The 19,169-nt window shown below is 34.4% G+C and overlaps 2 protein-coding genes across 2 annotated transcripts; both read left to right on the top strand.

Annotated features, from left to right (window-relative positions):
* The first annotated feature begins 3,046 nt into the window (after nucleotides 1-3,046).
* On the top strand, nucleotides 3,047-5,013 carry LOC101497903 (large ribosomal subunit protein uL22c-like). The gene is made up of 2 exons (XM_004489123.3): nucleotides 3,047-3,346; nucleotides 4,406-5,013. Exons 1-2 carry the CDS (start codon nucleotides 3,118-3,120, stop codon nucleotides 4,792-4,794), a joined length of 618 nt encoding a protein of 205 aa, XP_004489180.1. The 5' UTR covers nucleotides 3,047-3,117; the 3' UTR covers nucleotides 4,795-5,013.
* Nucleotides 5,014-7,249: 2,236 nt separating this feature from the next.
* LOC101497569 (elongation factor Ts, mitochondrial) lies at nucleotides 7,250-17,777 on the top strand. The gene is made up of 6 exons (XM_027331854.2): nucleotides 7,250-7,527; nucleotides 8,025-8,627; nucleotides 8,739-8,923; nucleotides 9,131-9,256; nucleotides 16,305-16,393; nucleotides 17,253-17,777. The coding sequence occupies exons 2-6, from the start codon at nucleotides 8,033-8,035 to the stop codon at nucleotides 17,293-17,295; spliced, it is 1,038 nt and encodes a 345-aa protein (XP_027187655.1). The 5' UTR covers nucleotides 7,250-7,527; nucleotides 8,025-8,032; the 3' UTR covers nucleotides 17,296-17,777.
* The last annotated feature ends 1,392 nt before the right edge of the window (nucleotides 17,778-19,169 follow it).

The raw sequence follows: 19,169 nt of genomic DNA, 5'->3' as shown, positions 1-19,169 counted from the left end.
TTACCTTTCCAATGATAGTAATCTGTACCATCAAAGTAGGGAGGTCGGCTGGATGATCCTCCTTCAAGGATGTACTTAGCTTTTGACATTTTTCTTTTTGGATCTTTTTCTCTTACACTGTTAGGTGTATTTTTTAGAGAACCTTGCTCTGATGCCAATTGTTGTAGCTAAATATCACTAGAAGGGGGGGTTGAATAGGGATTTTGCTGTTAAAAACAATTTTTAAGTGTTTTAAAAACTATCCTCTTGCAGAGGATGGCTAGCTCGAGGATGGGATTTTTAAATCGTTAGATCTAAGCTGAGCAAAAAAATAGGAGCAGAATATGAGGGACACACACACAATTTTATACTGGTTCACCCAAAGATGGCTACGTCCAGTCCTCACACCCTTGTGAGATTTTACTAACTTTCAAACAGATCGATCCTCAACCCGAGGATGATTACAAACTGTGTATTATCAAGCTTCACCAAGCTTACAATCAATTTTTAAATATTTCCAAGCTTCACTCACTAGGAAATTACAAAGTAGAAAGAAAGTGATTGATACTTAATACTTTCTCAAAGGATATACAAAGATATAGTGTAGGATCAAAGAAAGTAATAAGAGAGGATGTGATTTGCTTCTTGAAAGCTTTAAGATACTTGATCTTTTTATGCAAGTGTGTTGTGTGTCTTCCAATGGAGAGGTTGTTAGCATTTTATAGAGATCCAAGTCCTTGATGACCGTTGGAGCTCATTTTCAAAGGATCCAAGGTTTTCATCATAACTACAGAACTGCTACTCAGCTTGTTAGGCTTAGGCAGATCCCATCCTCACGCAGCATAGCTTTGATCTTGACATGTCCTTGCTTTTTCTCTTTAATCAAAGTGCAAGGCTGTTTTTGAGCTGCATTTTTCGAAGACTTTAAGGTCTAGGTTGGCTTCATCTTTTGAGGTGATGTTGACAAGAGAGAAAAAGCCACCCTATGACATAGGACTGTCATACTCAGTCCGAGGATCAGATATGGCAGCAACATGTGATCTTCCATTTTTGGTTTGTTTCAAGTTGCCTTTTGTTAACTTGACTTCTTCATGTATTAAAACGTGCAATCCCATTAAATGTTCAGATTTTAGCCTTTGCACATGCTTGATAGGTTGCTTTCACTTTTGCTGGCCTATCATCTGCCTATTCTGCCATCCTCTGCATACTAGATCTAGCCATATTCATCTTTTTCTTTTGACCTTTTGACTCTTAATTTTAAATGCTTTATTTATTCATGTTTGACATTGTTATGCATTTGAATAAACACATTTGTTCTGGTGAGAGATCAGATTGTCCAAATCTGGAGTTTTTCAAATTGCAGCCCATCCTCACGTTTGCAGCAATTTCCATCCTCAGGCCAAAATCACATTTTCCTTCTTTTTGCCTTAATGATTAATAACCTATTATCTTATATGAATACACTCAAGAGCACATGTTAGTCATTAACCACAATCATAATCTCTTAAGTAATTTTGTTATCATTAAAATCATTTGAGAGATTTTGTCTCAACACAGAGCCCCCAATTAGGGAGGTACCCAATGGTTTTTATAATACATCATAACCTTTAAAAAATTATATTGAAATTCTTAATTTTGTACATTGAGCACTCTCAAATTTTATATTTGCACTTTATGTCTAAAATAAATAGTCAAATAGCAAGTTTTCTACCACTAAGTTTGTGACAGTGGTTGCAGTCTACCAGACGCAACCATCCACCATCAAATTTTAGAATCTTGATGTTAAGATTTTGCGATTTTAGGGGACTAATTTTTTGATTCGAACATGAACTTCAAAAACATTAAGACGATACTGAAAACCATCTAATTGCATTAATTATTTATACATCATTAATTAAATTACAAATATAAAAAAAATTTGAAGTTGAAAGTTAAATATTTAGAAGTTTTATTGCGATTTCTTGGGTATTAATTATTCAATATTATCATATGTCACATTATTTAAAACATGTTACACCATAATTTTTTAGTTAAAAGGCAAAAATGGTCTAATTTTAAAATAGGGAACTGATTTCATAAATTAGTAAAAATAGGGGGAGGCGGACTAAAACGAGAGTTAAGTCTTTTTGGTTTTGAATTATTTCCTCTTATATCTTAGGCTTAATTGTAGTTTTTGTCTTCCGTTTTCACCAATTCGTGAAAATAGTTTCACTATTTTAAAATCCGATAGTTTTGATATATGGTATTATAAAATATGAACAAATCATGATGTGACATATTTTAATTATCGTGGTATACGATAGTATGATGTACAATGATATAGATGCATGAATTATCTATGTGTTATTAATTAAATTATAAAATGAATAATTTTAAAAGTTGAAAATGAATTAATTATCCATCAGTGGTTTATATTGCAAAGTGACATTCAATAGCTCTTTATTTTTTAAGATGTAGTCTTTTTGTAGAAATAGTTTACTCGATTACTTATTCTCATTAAATAGATTATATCTATATTTTATCACACGAATTTGACCTACTCCTTAATTATTCTCCAATAAAAATAAATAGACGTGCACATTTTTTAACTTAACTTTGTCACAATTTTCATTTTTTTTGTTCATACGTTGTACCCATATTTTTCTTTGTCAGATTTAATGTATGACGTTGAAAGTTATCATTCTTTTTAGTTAATATAATTCCTTTTTAATCAAACTAAAATTGAATAGAAATACCAAAAATATTGTAGATAAAAAATGGTGAGACTAATTTTGCAAATTGATAAAAATAAAATATTAATATTATTATAAAATCTATACCTTAACAATTTATCAATTATTGTATCTATTTTTCTTTTGTTTTTTTTTTTATACTTCTTTTGGTGAATTTTTGTTGTTGATATTTGTCTATCACCACCAGCCCAAATTAATAGAAAGAAAAAACAAAAGTGAATATGGAGAAATAAAAATAATATAGAGAATAAGAGAGGTAACTTCATTTCTCTGTGAAAAAAAGAAAAAGAAAAAAAAAAAAAAAAGCAAACTTTATTTCATTTGCATTTATCCATCCAGTGAGCCTGTCTTATCATCATATTTGAGAAGTTGAAGTGTGTTTGGTTGCTGTGTTATCACAATCTGAATGGCTCTCTCTTTAGCCATAAACCTTCATTCTCCTCTTCGCGATAACCCGCTGCAACTCCAACCTCTTGCTCCGCAATTTCATTTTAAATTCCCGTTACCCTCCGCCCGAATTCGATGTTCTTCCTCTTTCAACCAGATCTCCATCAAAACCGTTAGGGTTACCCCCAATAACAACAACAACAATAACAACCCTTTCGCTTGTCACTTTCACACTGCCCAGTTCGGAGGTACTCTTTATGCTCATTTCATTATCGTAACTCTAATTATTTATCATTATTAATTATTATTATTTATATGTATTGAATAAAACTTCTAAACCATCTTTCCGGGTGCTATCAATTTCTCATGTTTCCTGTTCACTCATTCATCTACTTTGCTATTATATCGATTATGTCTTGTTGGTCGAGCATGAATGTAATTACTGCTCCCTGCCAAGGCCAAACCCCCTACACAAATAAATAAATAATCCTCAGTAGTATTGCTAGGACGTGACCCCGATTTGATCAAGTTCACTTATTTGACTCTGTAAACTTACTTAGCAATCCTACAATATTTACTTTTTTATCCACATTCTTTATCTTCATTCACATTGTTACGAGGTTGGAGTTTTGTATTCTGTTTTTCGTTGACAGGGAGTGATTTTCTAGTGTGTTTGTTTTGGTATGATTGGATCTCAAATAGTGTAATGTTGAAAAAAAAGGCTTGCGCTTCAAGGAGAGGGATATGGCACTTTTGCAATGACTTTGTACATGCAGTTTTTATGCAGGTCTGGATTTGTGTTTTGGCCTGTCATAGCCTTGGTATTGGGGGTTCTTAGTTCTTACTACAAGTAGTACTGTTTTTGGGAATTTAAGAAGGGATGTGGTGTCTCATGTGCTTGTGTGCGGCCGTCGTAATGTAACCTTCTTTTACCTTTGCAAAAAAATAAATATTGCTACTCGTGATGGGTATTTAGGCTCAAAATAATATTAAGTTGTGAATGTTGTTATATTCAGTATTGTACTATGAACACTCAATTCCTTTCTATTGCTAAAGGTTTTGAGGTGGTGATAGTTGGGCTTTTTCAAGCAAGCAAGGGCCATGATTGTCCACCTCTATTATTTTATAGTATATATAGATGACACACACAAGGCATGCATCACATATTTCGGCTTTCCAGTTTTCAGTATATAAGACCATGTCTACAAATATTTCATCATGTATTTGATGTTAATGTAGTCATTTATCTGCTTAGAAGGATATGGAAAAATAGTTAACATATATTTGAATTTTATGTTGCACTGCAGTACAGGAGAGCAACAAATCATATGCAGAAGCTTATGCTGTGGGACGACACATTCGTATGTCTGCTGATAAAGCTCGAAGAGTAATCGATCAGATTCGTGGACGTCCATATGAAGAAACACTTATGATATTGGAACTCATGCCTTATCGAGCATGTGAGGCCATTCTTAAGATAGTGTTTTCTGCTGGAGCAAATGCAAGCAATAACTTGGGTCTAAGTAAATCAAGTTTAGTTGTTAGTAAAGCAGAGGTTAACGAAGGGAAAACTTTGAAAAGAGTAAGAGCTCGAGCTCAAGGGCGAGCCAACTCAATTAAAAAGCGCACTTGTCATATAACTATCACAGTAAAAGGTTTACCTAGCGAGGCTGTCGTGGAAGCAAATCTCTCTTGATCCTATTTGAGACAAAAAAATATGTATCCTCTCCAACTATTACATTTGATGGAAATTTCTGTTGTTTGATATTATGTAGTTCCTTAATAATGGGACTTCTAGAGGAAATACTAGAGGAGTATTGAGAATATTGTAAGTGTGATATGTACTACGGAGAACTCTTTGAATGTTCAACTGAATGCTAGAATGAAATGTTTTACCATTGAAATTTGAAATTAATTTTGTTTTGTTAAAGATAACTAAACTTGTTTTTTAGTTGAAAATCTTGCTCTATGTGTAGACTATATGTAACTAAACTTGTTTTTTTGTTGATAAAGATTGTGTAGACTTAGGGTGCACCCTTTGCTCCACACACACGGACACCGTATTGAAGATCTCGGAAGGTGAGAAAATTGTTTATTCACAACCAATTTTCAGTCCTAATTGAATACTTTTATTATTAAAAGCTACATCTCGTGTCATAGATGTCTCCATCGTTTCGAAAGAACTCTAGTGGCAATGGCCAGTTTGGTTGGGAGAAAAGAGAGAATATGGTAGGGAACTTAGAAAGAACTCTAGTGGCATTGGCCAGTTTGGTTGGGAGAAAAGTGAGAATATGGTAGAGAACAGTGTCAGGTAAACTGTTGATCCCATTTCTATCGTCATCCTCAATTCATGACATTTTTGGCTTAAGAAAATACGATTTTTCTGCAGAATGGAAAGCAACAAAAATGCTAGGTTTCAGCAAAACACTCACTATGCCTATAAAAAAATATGTTATACAGTAAAAGGTATAGAGACATTTAATATTATATTATATGGGATTGAACCTAAGATATCTGATTTCTCCACCTTTAATGTATGTAAATTTGCCATCACTCATAAGATTTTTTGAAAGAAAAAAGTTATATTAAATGAAATTATATTTGAATAAAATTTTTAATAAATTATTTCAAGAGAATAAAAGCAGTGTATTGATAATGTAAAATAATTTTACACTGTCATCTAATTATAATTTGTCACAATATCAAATAGTTTTATAATTGTCACTGATTTAAAAATTGATATGTCACCTCAATATAATATGACAAATTGAAAAGTTAAAATTTAATGAAACTATAAAATTATTTTACATTATTTGCATACTATCTTTACATTTTTATTTCAATAGTCTTTTAATAGTTTTGTTAAATGACTTTTTTTTTAATTAAAAAATAAGTTTCTTTTAAGCTGATCTTTCAAATTTCATAACATTAATATCATTAATATTTTCTTTAGTATTTAATTTAATCATAAAATTATATTTATTTTTTAATTTTTTTCTTCTCATTATGTTATTTATACATTTGAATCATTAAAACGTGTCTTAATATTATTATTTTATTATTATAGTAACAATTATAAAACTACTTGTATTAGGTTTTGATTTTGAGACTAAATTAAAAGTGAATGTTATTGTATTTCTAATTTTTTTTGTTTTGTTTTTATTGAATGCTTAATTTTTGTATACTATCCGATTTTAATTTTTGATAATGTATTTAAAGGTCGAGAATGAAAACAAAATAATATTAACGTAACAAAATAAACATTCAATTGACTTTTCTTGTTGTTGAAAAGTTCCATCATCCACCACACCAGAGCAAACAAATTTAGTATATTTAATCAAATGGAGTCAAAGGCATATAAGATGACAATAGATAGGATTTGGGTAGGGTATTGTAGTATCCGTTCCGATACATGTGATATCAAAAATATCCACACTCGTGTCTGTACCCCTTTTGAGTATTAACTTTAATATCCTTACCATTTGAATACCTACATGTCTACATGTCAGTACCCATATCCATTACCTATGTTTTAACTAAAATAGATCGATAAATAAATTATATTGTTGTGATTAAATTTAAAAATTATTCAAATATCTTAAATTCAATCATAAAGTATTATAAACCAAAATATTTTATAACTTAGAATATTTCAAATGAACACATATGACAATACACATTCAAATATCCATAATAATACTTTATGAAGTTGCAAGTTCTACGACACTATTATTCGAGATCTATAAAAAAAAATTGATAGGATGTTGCAAGTATAATTATAAAGTCACGATTAATAAGACATAATTATTAGTTACTAAACCACAATTATTTACATATTCATTAGAATCAAATTCTTCAAAAGTTTGCAAATATTTATCTTTCGATTATAAATATTGTAGTTGTCTAATAATATCAATAGATGCTAAAACATAAAATAAAATAATTAATTAAATTAAACATGGAATTTTTTTGTGAGTTTTTACTCAACTTATTCTAATTTTTTTGTGTGGATAACCATGGAATTTGAATCTAATTGTCATGTCATCCCTACATGCAAGTGAGACCTGGATTACCCTAAACTTCCAAAAATTATATTTATTACCCAATATGTTTTGAACTTTAACCATCCTGAGTTTTTGTTTTTGCACCTTAGACCCAAGACACCCAACGTTTGAAACTACTCTCATTTTACATTACACACTTCCCACCAGCCGCTGCGGTCGCCTTCCCCTCTCTTCTCTCTCCCAGTTGCGCGCCATCTCTCGTCTCTCGACCATTACCTGATTTTCTGTTCTCGCGTGTCCACCCTCTATTCTCTCTCCTAGTCGTGAGCCACCCACCAGTCGGCCTCCACGACCATTCCTCCGCCCACGTCGCACCTCCAAAGGAATTCACAAAGCTTCCAACAGTGAAGGTAGCCATAAAAAAGGTAATGGAACTTAGATTTTGAGTTTTGTGATTTTAGGGTTTTCTGAATTGGGATTTTTTATACGACTATAATTGTATGAAATTGGTTGATTGCTTATGAATTTGGGACTACTAGTAGTACACTTGTGATGTGAAATCATTATTAGGGTTTTTGATTTGTTTAAATTTGGGGTATTTTGATATTAACAAGAAGCCAGTTCTGGTATTTTCAGACTTTTGTTAAGTTTATTACCTTGTTCTAGGGTTTCTTGTTGATTACTTGTTGATTTGATTACTTGTTAATTTTCTGAAGGGGATTGTTATTGTAGATTACTTGTTGATTTGATCAAAATTGGGGATTATTGTTGATTACTCGTTGATTTGATAAAAAATGGGGAATGTTGTTGTTGATTACTTGCTAATTTGCTCATTGTTGTTGTTGTTCCGATTACTTGTTGATTTGTTTTTTCTACAAGGAATGATAAATGAAACTTGATTATGATGTTTCTTGCTTCTCAGAGAGCGTCATGGGTTTAAGTGGAGCCAGCAGTCGTGTTTTTAGGAAGTTGATGAACGGCGCAAATTATTCATCAATTTCGGTTTCTAATGAAATGAATCTGATAAAGCAATTGAGAGAAAGAACAAGCGCCCCCATTAAAGACGTGAAAGCGGCTCTAGTGGATTCAAATTGGGATATCGAAGCCGCCCAGAAGGAACTGAGAAAGAGGGGAATCATTCTGGCTTCCAAGAAATCATCTAGAACTGCTTCGGAAGGTTTGCTCGCTCTCGCTCAAAACCACAACAAAACAGCTCTCATTGAACTCAACTGCGAAACTGACTTCGTTGCCAGAAATGACATCTTTCAACACTTGGCATTGTGTTTGGCTAACCAAGCTTTGTTGCTCGATAATTCTTCTTCCTTTCACTTTGGACCTCAATGTTTGGAGGATATGAGATTGAATCTTCAACATCCAAAGATCAATGGAGAAACTAGCGTTCAAAACGCTATCACTCAAGTAGCTGCCATGATGGGAGAGAATGTAAGACTTAGAAGAGGTTATGTCATGCCTGCACCATCTCATGGTCTTGTATCGACATATCTTCACACCAGTCCCAAACCTGGTACCTACTTAAACTCATCTCAATAATAATAATAACAACAACAACAATGATTCATTTATCCACTTATGTCATGTGTTATTAGATCCTGACATCCTTCTCCTATTTGATTAGGTTTGGGTCGCATTGCTGGAATCTTATCCCTTGAAGTTGATGGTGTTAAAACACACGTGGATGCACTTCAACGTGTTGGATCAGAATTGGCCATGCATGTAGTCGCAACAAAACCATTATTCTTAACAAAGGAACTTGTGCCTTCGGATGCATTAGAAAATGAGCGCGAAGTTCTTAAATCTCAGGTATTCATATTCTATCTATAATTTCTTTTGGATTTATGAATAGATCATATTGTCCATGCTAGTATATGAATGCAATCTGCCCAATGTTTATCTCATTAGATTTTTTGATTTTTCTAGTTCTTGTGCTAAGTGCCGTTTTCTTTACCACATTATAGAAACAGAACCAAAAAATTTAGTTTAGGATTCTGTTCGGTTTTTATATTTCAGGCAGAAGCCTCTGGTAAGTCTCAGATGGCCATAGACAAAATGGTTGAAGGTCGTTTGCGCAAGTACTTTGAGGATGTTGTGCTTATGAACCAAAAGTTTGTTATGAATGATACTATGAATGTGAAGGTATGTGAGCTTTTTCTTATTCTCTAAATCGAATTGGTTTAATTTATGAAAAAATTGAAATTAGGATGGGTATATTTGTTTGCCAATATCACTATTTTGGTTGGAGAAAGAAATAAAATTCTACCAATGCATGAGTTGTTTCAGAATTCGTCCCTTTTACTTCTTAATTTCATTTGTCACTCTTCCTTTATTCTTAGAAAGGGAAAACATGTCATGACCCGATACCTTGGTTTCTAGTTCTACCATTTCCTTTTCAACCATAAATATGAGCATATAGGTCGCTAATGGTAAAGTAAGAAAACCTTCAGTATTTACTTATATCATTACAACCTTGCCTCATATACCGATACTATCATGTATATATATAAGCTTGTTTTTAAAATAGCACAGTAAAAGTTATCAAAAGAGAGATAAAACACAAGCTACGGACAATAGTAACAATGAAGTTTGTCTAAGTGCTTGATTGAGAAAAGGGATACTTGATGGCCGATGCCTCATGAATATTTAAGTCTCTTGTTACAAGATGTATAAGCATGGTATGGGCCGAACCAAGATTTTGCAAGATAATTTACAGTTGTCAACCGACTTCACAATTAAATTTTAATGGCTTAATTTAAGTCCAAATGAATATCTCAAATATATTTTTAATAAATGTTTCAAAGGTGGCTTGTTGGTGCTTCCAAAACCATGCTTATTGTGTCAAAGGTTGCAATATATGTAGTTTTTCTCAAGAGTAAATGAGTAATGGATCCTCATTTGAGTCTCCCAATCATCTGATAGAATTATTCAATACCTAATGAATAATGATGGCTGTGGTAGTAGGCATGAAATATCAAGAATTTTTTATTTTTATTTTATTTTTTTAATTTGAACTCACCTATACTCCATATGAGCCTAATCTGTGCCATCTAAAATTGATAATGTCTCCTCCATTTCTGATTCAAGGAATAAGCAATAAGAATTGTGAGATTGTTAGTACCAGATTGAAAGGTCTGAACAATGCACAAAAAGAAAGAAAATTCTCCTTCGAGGGGAGCACCTCCTTTAACAATATAAAAGTTCTGAATATTCCAAGTCTTATTTCATTTCCTTTGATTACATATATAGAACTAGAAAGGTACTATTACAACTGGACATAAAAGGATAAGGACACTAATGGTTCTTTGACTCAGCAACACAGACTTTAACATCAAAAGAAACTAGTCTTCTAGAACCTTTTTAGGGTGTCATGCCTCTCTTCTTAAGGATCTCATAATCCTTCATCCATTTGGGCTTGACTCAGTTAAGTTTGGCCCAAATTTGGGGAATGGCATCATCTATTCCATCCTCATCATTGTCATCTCGAGCCTCACTTAAGTCCATTATATCCCTTTCCTCTTCTGCAAACACCTTGTCCTCAAGGTGGAAGTTGGGATAAAAATCCTTGGTGTCAGATGCAAGTTCCCAGGTGGCGTCTTCAGGAAACGTGTTCGACCATTGAATAAGGGCCAAAGGAGGATTATTAGGATTAACGTCCCAATCCAAAACGGCTAATGGGTAAACCAATGGTTGATTGTCCACAATGTCAGGGAGTAATTGTAGTGTTGGTGTGGTCAAACCGTGGAACGATTTGTGCTTGGAAGCATGGAAAACCGGGTGTAGTTTGCTGGAAGTGGGTAAGTCTAGCTTGAAGGCAACATCACCAATGCATTGAGTGATCTTGAAAGGTCCATAAAAACGCTTACAGAGTTTGTAAACTCAGCGTTCCACCACAGAGGTCTGGCGAGAGGCATAGTTTATCCATGACCAAGTCTCCTTTCTTGAAGGGATGTGCAATACGGTGTTGATCAACAAAGTGTTTCATTGTCAATTGAGCTTTCTTAAGTTTTTTCTTGAGTAACTGCTGTATCTGGTCTCGTGTTTGGAGGGTCATCTCCAAAGCCTGTAGATGGAAACTTCCAACAATTTACCGTGGTAATGAAGGAGGTTTCCCAAAAAACAACTACGAATGGGGAAAAGCTTGGCGAAGTGTGTATCAAGGTGTTATAATGCCATTCTGCTAGATGTAAGAATTTACCCCAATGACTTGGTTGTTCACTGACAAAGCATCTGAGATCTTGTTGAAGGACTTTGTTGAAAATTTCAGTTTGACCATCGCTTTGTGGATGATACGCAGAAGACATCCTTAACTTGGTTCCACAATTGTGAAATAGTTGCTTTCAAAATTGGCTAAGGAAAATAGGATCCCGACCCGAAACAATGCTTTTAGGCATGCCATGATGTTTGAAGACCACTTAAGCAAAGAGATCTGCCACTTTACTGGAAGTAAAATTACCAGGCGACATGCCAAAGTGTGCAGCCTTTGAGAATCTGTCAACAACTACCAAGATAGCTGTATTAGTTTGGAAAGAAGGCAGCCCTACAATGAAGTCTAGGGAAATGTCCTCCCATACAACTGAAGGTAATGGCATAGGTTGTAAAGCTAGTGCAATGGTATCTTGGTTTGTTGGCAAACATACAGGGATTAACAAATTCAGTGACATCACTTTTCATACCATTCCAGAACACATTTTCTTTAAGGCTACCATATGTCTTGTGAATACCACTGTGACCTCCAATTGTGGACAAGTGAAACTCTTTAAGTAAAATGTTTTTGAATTTGGAAGCATAGGGAATGTAAAGCTTTCCTTTGAGAAATAACAAATCATCAAGAACCTAAATGTTCAAAGTTGGATGGGTCAGTTTGAACTTTTTGAATCAACCCTTGAAACTCCCTATCAGATTTCAACTCTTCTTTCAATTTTGCAAGGAAATCCAATTGTGGAACTGTGTTGGCAAAGTGAACAGACTCAAGATTATGAACGTGCAGTAAAGCATCAGCTACTATGCGATTTTGAATACCAGGCTTATACACTATCTCGTAGGAATAACCAAGTAAATTAGCAAGATAAAGTTGTTGTTCAGGTGGGAGGGGACATCGTCCATGCCTAAACCCGATGCATCAGTATCAATGGTGAATTCCTCCTCAAAGTTAGGTAAGGCTAACACCAGAGCCTTAGTCATTGCTTCTTTAAGCCTCTCGGTGCTAGTTATGCAGGTGCTGTCCAAGCAAAAGTATCTTTTTAAGAAGTTCAGTAAGAGGATGAGCAATTGATGCATAGTTTTGAACAAATTTTCAATAAAAACCTGTAAGGCCTAAGAATCCATGTAACTGTTTGATATTCTTTGGAGAAGGCCAAGTTAGCATGGCATCAATTTTCTCAGGGTCAGGACCAATCCATTTAGCTGACACAATGTGACCCAGGTAAGAGATGGATGTGTTGCCAAGCACTCAAATACTGCTCGAAGGTGCTGTGCTCCCTAAATGACCTGTTGTAAATAAGAATGTTGTCAAAGAAGATGATGACAAATCGGCGCAAAAATGGTTCAAATATAACATTCATGGTTTCCTTGAATGTAGAGGGTGCATTGCACAAACCAAACGACGTGACCAAGAATTCTTAATGTCCTTGATGAGTTCGATAGGCTATCTTATGGACATCACTTGGCAAAATGCGAATTTGGGGGTACCCATAACCAAGGTCCAGTTTTGAGAACCAACGTGTTCCATAAAGCTCATCGATGGCCGGAATAGGAAAGTGGTCCTTGGCGGTGATGGTGTTGAGTGCTATGTAATCCATGCATAATTGCCATGAACCATCCTTTTTTCAAACAACCACTACTGGGGAGGAGAAAACACTCAAACTGGGTTGGATGACTCCTTGTTGAAGAATGTCCTTGATTTGGTTATCCATTTCTTTCTTTTGGAAATGAGGATATCGATAAGGGAGCACGTTGATCGGATTTGGAAGATGTGCGCGGTGGTGGTAAAGTTGTAGGGATTTGGAAGATGTGGTCAAATTGTGTCAATAAGTGGTGGATGCGAGGGTCCGGTTCAATGACTGTTGTGGACTTTGGTGGGGACTCTAGTATATGGAGATGGTAACAAGAGTCCAAAGCATTAGTGGCCATAAAAAAACTCATTTGATGCAACGAGGACTTAGAAGGCCCATGTTTAGGTTCGCCCTTTAGTTGTTGGACCACAATTACATTTGACAGGTGACGTCCTCAATTTGATTTCGCACCCGAAGGTATTTTCGGATGAATAGATGGATCATTTCTTTTAATTTCTAAGATGGGTAGTGGTGGTCAGCTTTAGGGGCTTTATTTCTGTTAGACTCTATTTTATACCATTTATTAATTTTCTATTTTGGTATGACATTTTTGTTTCATAAAACTTGAGTATTCAATTATTTGATTGAGATACTTGAGGATTTCTAATTAATTATCGATTGGTTGTTTGAATTTATATGTGTAATTATGTATTTTTGCTTGCACGAGAATTAAAATATTTTCATGAAAAAAAATGGAATGCATCTTAAACATAGTATTTCGAGATAATGTCCCAAAAAGTGGGATGTTACAGACCACAATTCCATTTTTCATAAATTGCACGGTGAGTTTCTCATAGTCTGTTAGTACAGGCCCCAAGGTTTTGACCCATTGAACTTTCAAAACAATATTCGCTCCACTAAGAGGAAGGACAAAAAAGTCCACCAAAAAATGATGAGAGCCCACTATGAGGTCCATTTGATGACTCATAGAGTCACATTGCCTACAAAGACTTGGATCAGTTGGGCTTGTTGTAAGGGAAGGACTCGACGAAAGTTAGGTGTGCTTCCCCTATCAACCAAAATAACCACAGGGCTGGACTCGACGACGCCCAAAAGACGTAAGGTTTGGGTTATAGTGTGACCCATTAAGGCATGCAAATTGATTTGGGCCGAAGTGTTTGAGGTTTTGGGTCGGGTACAGTATTTTGTGAAGTATCTATGAGTAAGTGGTCAGGGTCTCACTTGTCATGGTGGCCAAGTGAAAATTTGTCGTTGCAATTATAAATTTGAAGTTTGTTAGGTGACAAGCGGCATATGGGGGTGGCTGTTTTGGGTGGTGTGTTTGGTTGAGTGGGTGTGTTTGGGGTGTGCGAAAAAGGGGACAAGGAAGACGTAAGGTTTGGGTTATAGTGTGACCCATTAAGGCATGCAAATTGATTTGGGCCGAAGTGTTTGAGGTTTTGGGTCGGGTACAGTATTTTGTGAAGTATCTATGAGTAAGTGGTCAGGGTCTCACTTGTCATGGTGGCCAAGTGAAAATTTGTCGTTGCAATTATAAATTTGAAGTTTGTTAGGTGACAAGCGGCATATGGGGGTGGCTGTTTTGGGTGGTGTGTTTGGTTGAGTGGGTGTGTTTGGGGTGTGCGAAAAAGGGGACAAGGAAGACGTAAGGTTTGGGTTATAGTGTGACCCATTAAGGCATGCAAATTGATTTGGGCCGAAGTGTTTGAGGTTTTGGGTCGGGTACAGTATTTTGTGAAGTATCTATGAGTAAGTGGTCAGGGTCTCACTTGTCATGGTGGCCAAGTGAAAATTTGTCGTTGCAATTATAAATTTGAAGTTTGTTAGGTGACAAGCGGCATATGGGGGTGGCTGTTTTGGGTGGTGTGTTTGGTTGAGTGGGTGTGTTTGGGGTGTGCGAAAAAGGGGACAAGGAAGGGCGGAAGGGATAGGACCGGATAAGTTGGGGAAAGTTGTGGATGAGCGAGGGTAAAGGATGAGGAAGGGCGGTCATTGACTTTTTCTTCCTGTAATTTGGCTATGCTAATAGTGTGGGAAAGAGAAATCGCATGAAAGGCTTTGACCTCTCTGTGAATTTTAAGTTTGAGACCAGAAATGAAACAACTTAGGTAAAATGGTGAGGGTAACCCTACTATGCGATTTGTAAGGGATTCAAATTCTGTTTGATATTCTTTGACAGATCCAGTTTGGCAAAGTTTGAATAAGGTACCTTTTTGGTCTTCATAGTGAGAAGGAGCAAACCTAAGTTCCAGAGCATGAAGAAACATAGTCCAAGACAGAAGCTGACCATTCGAATGCATCCATTGGTACCATGTAAGAGCTTCTCCTTCCATGTAAAAAGAAGCCAATTGAAGACGTTGATCCTCTAGTGTTTGATGAAAATAAAAAAACTGGGAGATCTTAAAGATCCAGTTGAGGGATATCAAGCTTAATGGAAGAGGTGGAAAAAGGGTTTTGGTGGTGAGGAAGGTCATGGTGGGGATGATAGCTGTGTAAACCTGGTGGAGGAAGGCGGGCCACGAAGGGTTTGAAGCTCAGTAGTTAGGGCGGTGAGGTTCTGTTGAAAGGCTTGCTGGGTTTGTTGGTTTTGGAGTAATTTTTGAAGAGTTTCTTCAAGGGTAGGTGGAGTAGTCATACTCAATGAAACCACCAATGAAATGTCTGAACAAAGCACAAAACGAAAGAAAATTCTCCTTCGAGGGGAGCACCTCCTATAACAATGAAAAAGTTCTGAATATTCTGAGTCTTATTTCATTTCCTTTGATTACATCTATAATACTAGAAAGGTACTATTACAGCTGGACATAAAAGGAAAAGGACACTAATGGTCCTATGACTCAGCAACACAAATTAACATAAAAAGAAATAAGTCTTCTAACATGAAAGCCACTCAAATATGCAATATAGATCTGCAGGTGCCCAGTAGGCTTCAAACATGAAAGCCATTCAAATTCTAGGAAGGTATTAAGATGTCTTATGGTCAATGACCAGCAAAAGAAGGTGATTTATTGTTTGCAATGCCAGGGAACACATTTTTCTTGATTTTAATACCACCACTCAGATGTAGCATTATGTGCATATATGTATGTAATAATGTCTGCTTTAGATACGTACATGTATGTATGCATGCATGGTTAAGATTTAAACATAACAGTCATGTGACTTTTCTGTGATCATGTAATTTTTTGAGGTAATCCTGTCTGTTAAAAAACTTTTATCTTGACCATCTATGTATAATTATGTGGTCAAGATTTATTCCTCACTCCTCAAGATACACATATAAAAAATGTGCTATTTATAATATATATATATGGTGTATTGTGAAGTATCCATCTAAGAAGCCCATTTGTTTGAATGGCCATTCTTTACCTAGTATCTTTCACGTCTCTATGCAGGTGGTACTGGAAAATCTATCCAAAGAGGTGGGGTCATCTGTGAGGGTTGTAAGCTTTCTCAGAATGGAAGTTGGGGAAGGAATTGCAAGGTGAGACCTGTACCTTTTTGGACACTTCTATTTTCTTACCTTGTTATTGGTGTCTTGATATATACTACCACATACCGTCGCTGAGCTTTGTCTACAATTTAATGCTCTGATCAAAGTGTAATAGAACCAACAGAATATTAGAAACTGACTCAATTTGATGATGAACTCAGAGGATGAATCCTCTTTACAAGATGAATGAACCAGTAATGACAGACATTAGACGGAGAATAAATTCCTTGCATAAGGAAGAAAATAAAATGATACTCAATGATTAGAGTACCCCCTACTGAGACAGGAATCACCCCCCACTACCCAGTCCAACAGTTCTCCTGCAATGATTCCCACACTTTCCATTCCCAATTCAAACCTATCAACTGTCCGTTCTGTTATGCCTCCCACTTATAGTTAGTGATGTTTTGATGTATAGTTTATGTTATGGGTGTCAATCATATTTTCACGGCAGTGTGTGCTAAAAGGGTATACATCAAACTGCGCTTAATTTTAGGTGTCTCTAGCAAGGTGGCTTTGTCAATTTAAAGAACCCAATTTCTCCATTTGACTAGATAAAAACCATGTAATGTGTAGATAAAAACTATGTGACAAATAGATAAAAACCATGTAATGTGAGCTTAAAGCATGCCTCATCTACCTAAAAAATTATTTTCTTCATTCAAATTCCTGTGATCAGTTCGAAGTTCCTTTCTGGATGGGCAGCATCCTATTCCATGATCGATACCCTCGTAAGTCTTGAGAACTGAAGAATAAAACCATGGATCAAATTCTCATCACGTTCTTCATATAAAAAGGTTGATTTTTCTGTTATATGATTTTAACTATTTTAATGATATCGAATTTTCAGGCAAGAAACAGATGCGTCTGAGTCTGTTGCTCAGGTAGCCTAATTTAAGGGGATGTAGTGCAAAAATGGAGGAAACTTCTCAGAGATAAGTTTGTTTTGAGAGGTTTCCGTTCTCTAACTCATAATATTTTAAAGACCCATGCTCCATTTATTGATCCTGGAAGGTCTTGAGTACAACGTTCTGTTGAAAATTTTGCTCCATACTGTAAAACTTCAATGATCTCTGTTAGTTGTACCAGCATGCTCTGGTACACGCGGCTGATCTGCATCTGCAAAAAACCCAAGAAAGCTGGTGTACCACATTTGCGTCACTTTCAAGTTACCTGCATTTTGTTTTTATATATTTTCTTGGTTCAAAGAGATTATCTATTTTGATCTTTCAAAGCTGAAAAATTAATTGACATATGAGCTTCTATTTAAAATGAAGCAAACGGTAGTCCAAAGCAGACAGTGCCTTGCTTGATGGTATTAAGTTTTCTGTTTTAATAAGCTCCCTATTCTAATAGGGTATGTTTGGAAGGTGAATTTTTAGATGGCTTTGAAAGATATATTTGATATTTAATTTTTTTTAAAAGAATGACATGACTGATGATCATATAATAGTTCAAATACTCTTTTAATCGATTTTAAAAATATTTTATAATTTGGTTATTCTAGAAACGAAAAATAAGTCTTCTCCTCACTTTCCTTCCAAAACCTAACTCCTAAATATACCCCTAGAGTGTGTATCCTTAGCATATGTTTGATAGTTGGTTTTTGAGGGGAATATTTTGATGGGTTAAGTCCATATTTTGTATATATTTGAAATTTTAAAAAAATTGAAAAGAATGATATGATAAATTATTATATAACATCTCAATTTCACTTAATTTATTTTAAGAAATATTTTATAGCTTCTTTAATTTGAAAATGAAAAGCAAGTCCTTTCTTTCATTCACCTCCAAATCCAACTCCCAAGCATGCTTTTAGGGTTTATTTGGTAGTAGGAAAATGAAGGGAAGGAGATAGACAGTTTTGATTATATCTTAAGTTGTCTGCCTTAATTCTTTTTGGATGAAGGAACATAATTTATTTGGAAGCAATTTTAACTTCCCTACACAAGTGAAGAGAGGGAAATAAATGTTTAAAAATTATACTTAAATATTCTTTTGATTAAATGTGATATAAAATATTACAATCGTCTAATTGTTTAAAGAAATGTGTATGAAATATGGTTTTTCCTCTATTAAAATTTAGTATTAAATATGTTTTTAGTCTCTATATAATCTCAACATTTCATTTTTTGTCTCGGTAAAATGAAAATATAATGTAGTCTCTTTTGAAACAAAACATGTTTAATTATTTTTCAATTTAAAATATTTTGAATGATTTTTTTAAATATGTTTAAAATATTATTAAAAATTCAACAACAACAAATTAGAAAATTTCAATTTATATTCAATTAAATATGAATATATTAAATATCAAAATATAAAGATAAACATAACAAAAATATAGATTTATAAATCAAATTTTGAAACTTTTTTTTTTAAGAACTATTCATATTGTTGCAAATATATTTGTTAAATTTATTGAAAAATATATGTTATTTAATATTAAGGATCAAAATTGTATACATGGTAATTTAATAGCAAGAACTTTTTATTTTTTATTTATTAAAAATGACTTTTTTCATTGAATGTGAATCTTTTCGGTGACAGTACTATACATTTCAATTTTACTAATGTAGTATACATTTCAATTTTACTAATGTAGTATACATTTTACATTCTAAATTTATTGTTAAATATTACGCAAATTCAAAGGAATCATGACAACGGTTGTCAAAATCAACAATTTTGTAAGATTCATGAAAAATTCTTAAAGACTAACTTGCAAATTCAAAGATAAAAGATAATCATAGTTTTTATTTGTATA

Source organism: Cicer arietinum, chromosome 2 (genome assembly GCF_000331145.2).
Source record: "Cicer arietinum cultivar CDC Frontier isolate Library 1 chromosome 2, Cicar.CDCFrontier_v2.0, whole genome shotgun sequence".
NCBI lineage: Eukaryota > Viridiplantae > Streptophyta > Magnoliopsida > Fabales > Fabaceae > Cicer > Cicer arietinum.
Note: the sequence above shows the minus strand (reverse complement) of the source record. Positions and strands in the feature narration are given on the sequence as shown.